Below are 7,012 nucleotides of genomic sequence, written 5' to 3' on the forward strand. Positions count from 1 at the left end.
CCCCCCCCCTCCCCCAGCTTTCCGAAGTCTCTCCTGAGTTTCCCAGAAAACCCGAGGCCTAGGGAGCCACACGAGGGGGCTGGGCTGTGGCCATGGGGCCCAGGAGCCTGCCTCCAGGCGTCTCTGCTGTCTGGGGGAATGGCGGTCGTGAGAGCTTTTCCTTAGACTTCCCAGCCCGCAGCGTCCGGTCCGGAGCACAGCGGGGTCTCACCAGAGTCTAGGGCGTCAGAGCCTGCTGCTATTACCGTCGATTACTCACGCCGGCCCCCCGCTGTGCCCAGGCCAATGGCCGCCTGGGGAGAAGGAGGGTAGGAGGCCCCTAACCTTTCCAAATCTCACGCGGGATACTGGGCATCCTCAGGGATCCGCACCGGGGACCTGGGCATGCGCACTTGGTCAACACGACTCCTACAGGGAAGGAGGAGAGTTTGGGCCGGTGACCGGGCATACCCGAGTTCGAATCGGAATTGGACCCACCCTGAGGGACCTTGGGAAGTCGCCTCCCTCTGAAGCTCTCAGCTGTAAAATGAATTGGCCAGCAGCTGCTTTTCGGTGGCCTCTGAGTCACTACCTCGCAGACTACCCACGATCTCCCTAGAAGCAGGACGGGTCCCACTCCCCAGCCCCTTAGCCCCCAGCACGTGGTTCCCGCAAGGCGCGGAAGGGTCGCACAGAAATGTCCCTTTTCGGGACTCTTACTCGTCCTTGCTGCTGGAGGAGTCCCAGCTCCGGCTCCCGTCGCCGCCACTCTCCTCGCTCTCGGCCTCTGCCTCTTCCTCCTCTTCTTTCTCCAGCGAGGTAGTGGCGCCGCCCGGCCAGGCCGCGGCCACTCCATTTTTCTTCCTTCCGGCTGGCAACGGCAGCGTCTGCTGGCGCAGCCCTTCAGGCAAGGGGCTCCAGTCCGACATGGCTAGGAGCCCGGGCTGAGAACCAAGCCGGGGGCGGGGCCTCAGGGCCACGTGAGAACTACCAGACGTTTCTATTCGCTGCTTCCAGAGTCGCCTAGGAGACGGGGAAGCTTCCAGGCTCCGGAGAGAAGGAGGGAAGGGGAGGAGGAGGAGGAAGAAGAGGAGGATGGGGAACGAGGCAACGTGATGCTGTAGAAGCGCCACAATTGGAAGTCGTTTCCTAGCTCTGCTACTTCTTTCTATCCTAGGTGACCTCGGGCAAATCCTTCCATTTGTCAGTGCCTCGGTTTCCTTGTCTGTTAAAATTAAACGTTTGGACTAGAAAGGGGAAAAAATCAGGTAAAACCCATGAGCCCACATGTGGGGAATGCTTGTATCTATCTTTGACACCGCGGGTCCTGAATGCCCTCTTATGCTATCCCTGCACTCACTGCTCCTCCTTTGCTGGGCATGTGGCTCCAGTGGTTGGCCCCAATGTGTGTACTGTTTCCCGCTTATGGCTCAGCTGAGGTCCTTGCCTAGGGCACTGCTCTACCCTTTCCAGATTAATTAGAGCATTTACTGTTGGATAAGCAGGAAGTCACCTCAGCTCTGCTTCCTCTAAGTCTGATCTCTGAGGCCTGCCATCTCCTGAGCAGAGGCTCTGGAAAGAGCTACAAAGGCTGGGGTTCAGGAGCCTCATTGAATTCCCCTTCAGCTATGTGTAACCATATATCTCTTATAGCTCTATACAAAAAGATGGCTGCCAGTGGGAGGAGTTGGGAAGCAGGGAATAGAAATATACCTCCCTTCCCCCACCCCACTTGCTATAGTCTGAAAGAAGTGCAAGAGAGCCTCAAGACCCCAGTCCTTTTTCAATAGCTAATGCCAAAAGAGTTGATTAACTTTTCAACTGATTCAAGGGTCCATCTCTCTTTTGAAAAATTTCAGTCTCTCCTATTCACCCGTATCAATGAATAGACAAAGAAAAGGCAAACAACTGAGACAGTCAGTACCCAGAAGCAAGTCCATATCTGATGAGCATAAGATCATAGCTTTTTATCAAACCATTGTCTTGTCTTACAATCAATACAAAGTATTGGTTTCGAGGCAGAAGACTGGTATGGAATAGACAATGGGGGTTAAGTGACTTGCCCAGGGTCATCCAGCCAGGAATGTCTGAGGCCAGATTAGCACTCAGCACTTCCGTCTCTAGGCCTGGATCTTGATCCACTGAACCTCCTAGCTGCTCCCAAGATTGTAGATTTTGAACTGGGAATAGCCTCAAAGGACATCTGGCCCAATTCTTTCATTTTACCGATGGGGAAATTGAGGCCCAGAAAGGTTGTGACATGCCCAAGGTCACACAAGTAATGACAGGCATATAATTTGAACAAAGATCCCTTGATTTTAAAACCGCTTTAGTTTGGTGATCCTGAATTTTTGTTAAAGATCTTCTCATAGTGATGTCATTTAAGAGTTGTTATCCTGAATTCTTGTGTTGATTAAACTAACTTCCACACAAAGATCTCCCCAAATTTAATAAACTCACAGAATTTCTCTCCAGTATTCTCTGATGTTCAATAAGGTAACATTTGTCACATTCAAGGGATTTCTATCCAGTGGGAAATAAGTGATAAGCTCATACTGGAAAATTGCTCACATTCATTATACTTTACAGAAGTTTTCTATAGAGTGGGCAGTCTTGATGTACAGTGAGTTTATCCCTCCACCTAAAGGCTTTGCCCCATTTATTATACTCAGATCTTCACTTTCCTGATTTTTTTGTGTGCAAATAACCTTTCCAAGACTCAAAGATTTCATCAAGTGGATGGAGGAAATTCTTTTATTAGGGGTTGGGGTGCTGATCAGCCTTGTACCAATAGAGTCATATACGTAGACCTACAAGTGACTTGGGGGTTCTCATGAGCAACCCTCTTATTTTACAGATGAAGAAACTGAGGCAGAAAGGTGAGGTCATAGACGTGGTAAGGGGCAGAACTGGTGTTCAAAGGCAGGTCTTTTGCCTTCATATTCAAAGCTCTTTCCTTGTGATATCAAGGTTGTTCAAGTAAGAAAATATTTTAAAATCCTTTGTACAGTACTTGGCATATAGTAAGTGCTATATAAAATTTAGCTATCTGTCATTGTCATCATTGTTGTTATCTTCCTATTATATAATAGGTACTTAATGGGTTTTCCCCCCTTGCTTCACACTGCTCAAGCAGGAAAGAAACAATTAAAAAAACACTCTCAGCCATCTCAAAATAGAATGACCAGCCTCAGGGGAGAGTGAGTCACTCCAGGATGGTTATCGTTAGAGAGATTTCCAGTGGGTAAGGACAGGACTAGCCTACCTCTTCCATTCCCCAAAGTGCTGAGATTCTTCATTTTGCAGTTTAGAAAGATGAGGCCAGAAAAGGGTTGGCCAGTGTTCAGCGTCTACCTAATAATGAGTGGACACAGTCCTGCCAAGGTCCCACAGGTCAATCAAATCAGGGCTTTGAGGTGCTGTGAAAATGAGGTGCTTCATCAGAGCTGCAAAGAAGACATTCCTGAGGGGTCAGAGCGAGCCCCTGATTGCCCCGCTAAGTGGTGGGAGCTTGAATGGCACTCAGAAACCATGTGAGGAGCCAGCACAGCCACATAGCTTGCCGACTTGGTGGGTGACAGACAAGTCATAGCCTTTACTGCAGGTGCTATCAAGGGCCATCCGCTATTGGGCATATTTTGCTTTTAAAATAGAAACTTCAAAACTGCTTGATAAGAGCTGTCGGGTATGAAATAGTGAAGAAACGACCTCCTTATCCATCCTTTATTTCCTAAGGATCTCCTATGTGCCAGCCACTGTGCTAGCCACCAGGAATAGAAGCACAAGCGGATGTAACGGTAATAATAGCTAACATTTATATAGCGCTTACTGTGTGCCAGCCGCTGTGCTGAGAGTTTTTATATCCTGGGGATTTATTGCTGTCATTAGTGAAGAAAATACTAGGAGATACTAGGAAAGACTAAAAGGTATGACTTTGAAAGAAAGAAGAAATCTAAATTCTAGGTGGCACAGTGGATAGAGTACCAGGCCTGGAGTCAAGTTCAAATATAGCCTCTGATATTTCCTAGTTGTGTGACCCTGGGCAAGTCACTTTACCCTCTTTGCCTCAGTTTCCTCATCTGTAAAATGAGTCAAAGAAGGAAATAGCAAACCATACTAGTGTCTTTGCCAAGAAAACCCTAAATGGGCTTAATTGGATGAGACTAAAAAGGAATAATTCTAAGAAGCCAGGTAGCATAGTGGCCTGGTATCCAGAGGACCTGAGTTCAAATTTGGCTTCAGACACTTCCTAGCTATGTGATCCCATTGGCCCAGCCCTTGCCACTCTTTTGTCTTAGAGTTGTTACTAAGATAAAAAGTAAGGGCTTTAAAAAACAAACAACAATTCTAAGAGTCAGGGGTGAGGAGGGAGTACAAGCTAGGTATTGGCAGGTGGCGGGGGAAGCCTGGACAAATTCCCAGATGGGAATGTCCTATGAGGAGCAGCAAGTATGGTCTGTGGGGCATGTGTGGAGGAGACCTGTGAAGGGCATGAAATGCCAACCAATGATGTCCATGCTTGACCCTCGGGGCTCCCCCTCCAAGTAGCACTTGGGCCTGGTCCCCAGAAGAATGACCCCTCAGGGTTCAGGCAGTGCCACCTTCCTTCTCTTTAACCATCAGCCAGCAGTTGTGATTAGCTCCTTGCTAATGGGAAGGAGCTAAAGAACTTCCTGCCCCCGATAATCCTTGGGCTGTTCTCTTCCCTAAATACATAGTATCCGAGGGCAGAGTGGACACAATGGTCACGAGACACACATGGGGAATCCACGAGGTCAGGGCATCTCCAGAACCACAAGCCCCACCAGAGTCCTTAGGACAGTTGCTAAAATGGGCTGGATCCCTTTGTGTGGGACAAAATTGTGTATTATTCCCCAATGTACACTGATTAGTATTAGTAATCATAGCCTGGGAACTTCCTATAGAAAAATAGTGAAGTTTGGAGTCCTCCACTAGGAGATGGCAATCTCTCCTTTTGAAGAGCAGAAGAAACCCCTTCCCCAATAGCTATATATTAGTAAAGACCTTTGATATTCTTTTCAAATGTGGCTAAAAGACCGTACTCCCCCTTCTTCTATTCCCATGGAAAGAAGTTTAGAGGTGACCTAATTCCTAGGAGAGAAATCTCAAAACTTACAAGTTATAAACTTTACTACATGTTCTGAGAAATGTTTCAAAAAAGTGTTTTCAGTCTGAATTGTTGCAATGCTGCAAATCCTTGGACAAGCCTAAAAATTTGTCTCAACTAAAAATTGCAAACCTAAGGAATATGCCCTTACGCTTGGAAAGTTGGAAGATAAAGAAAAGACACTCAAAAGCATTGGGAATGATTAAGGAGGATAGGAGGAGGGTAGAATAAGATCCAGAGGGTAGGGAAGTAGAGATAGCATTGTGTTGGATCCCTATAAAATCTGAGTAAACCCAGGCATTGGGCCCACTGTTTCTGCGACCTCAGACTGTGGAGCCTCTCTCTCTCTCTTTCTTTCTTTCTTTCTTTCTTTCTTTCTTTCTTTCTTTCTTTCTTTCTTTCTTTCTTTCTTTCTTTCTTTCTCCTTCCTTCCTTCCTTCCTTCCTTCCTTCCTTCCTTCCTTCCTTCCTTCCTTTTTTCTTTCTTTCTTTCTTTCTTCCTCTCTCTCTCTCTCTCTCTCTCTCTCTCTCTCTCTCTCTCTCTCTCTCTTTCTTCCTTCCTTAAGACACTCAAAAGCATTGGGAAAGATTAAAGAGGATTAAAGGAGGGTAGAATAAGATCCAGAGGGTAGGGAAGTAGAGATAGCATTGTGTTGGATCCCTATAAAATCTGAGTAAACCCAGGCATTGGGCTCACTGTTTCTGGGAGCCTCTCTTCCTCCCTCCCTCCCTCCCTCTCTCCCTTCCTTCCTCCTCCTCCTTGTCCTTCTTCTTCCCCCCTCCCTCTCTCTCCCCACCTTGTGAGGATACTGTCTATGCCCCAGGCAATGTTCCTCACTCTATGCCTCCCCCCACCTCTGAATAAAGCCACATGAACTCTACCAGCAACAAGTCTTCTGTCTGCTCACTAGAGTGATTTAGGGGGGAATGAGCCCCTCCAGAATTTCACTTCTCACCTTCAATGAGAGACTTCCCCTTGGCCTGCAGTGACCATCTACTATAATATTCATCTCTTTGGGCAATAGTTGTCCACAATCACCAAATAACTAGGGTTCCAGATTTTCCAATTAAAAGAGAAAAATTCTAAGGTTTTCCTATTGATTTTTACAAATAAGTTCAGAGAGAAAAGATAGAGAGGCAATCTCTGCCCTGGAGGCAAGTTTATTATCTCTGCTGGTCTTTACAGATGTTTTCCCCATCCTCAGCATGAAACCTGATCCTTTTTCTCCTGTGAAGGTAGGAACAATGTCCATAGACTGAGTGATTTGTCTGTAAAGGATCCTGCACGAACACTTCAACCACTGACGGTGTTTCCTGGTGGCCCCAGTACAAGAGCCAGAAGGATCCTTTTTTAGCCCTCATTCATTGCTTGACAGAAATTGCCCTCTAATAGGTGACTTCCCAAATGCCAGATCCTAGGACACTGATTTAGAAACAGAAGGGAGCTTAGAGACCTGGGCTGACAGGTTACTTAACACTTTGATCAGTGACTTAAGTGGCATACTGTTGGCATGGAGGAAGAAACAGATACCCATCTTGAAAAGATCCATTCAAAGGACACCTCCTCCAAGAAGTTTTCTGGGATTATTCCTGGTCAATAATGTTCTTCCCCACATAGCAGTCTGCATGTAACACTTTGTTTTATAGTTCTCTAATTCTCTTAATGGTGAAACAAAATAATCTGTGATTTCAGTATTTGTATTCTATCTCTCTGCTAACCATATAAGCTCCATGAGGGCAGGGACTGTTCATTTCATAAACTTTCTTTTTCTCACGGTACCTAACACAGTAATCTATGCAAAATAGAGGCAAATCAGTAGATGAATGAACATAAACTATAAAAGAAAGGATAAAGAAATAAATAGACATATACGTTGGCCCACTGCTAAAATTGTGCTTAATGATA

At 46.3% G+C, this 7,012-nt stretch overlaps 1 protein-coding gene across 1 annotated transcript in view; it reads right to left on the reverse strand.

The window, feature by feature from the left end:
• Positions 1-908, reverse strand: part of LOC123251757 (protein inturned-like) — an 84,582-nt gene extending 83,674 nt beyond the window's left edge. The window contains exon 1 of the mRNA XM_044681048.1: positions 700-908. Coding sequence (XP_044536983.1) covers positions 700-908 — 209 coding nt within the window. The remainder of the gene's footprint in view (positions 1-699) is intronic.
• Between the last annotated feature and the right edge of the window lie 6,104 nt (positions 909-7,012).

Source organism: Gracilinanus agilis, chromosome 6 (assembly GCF_016433145.1).
Source record: "Gracilinanus agilis isolate LMUSP501 chromosome 6, AgileGrace, whole genome shotgun sequence".
Taxonomy (NCBI): Eukaryota; Metazoa; Chordata; class Mammalia; order Didelphimorphia; family Didelphidae; genus Gracilinanus; species Gracilinanus agilis.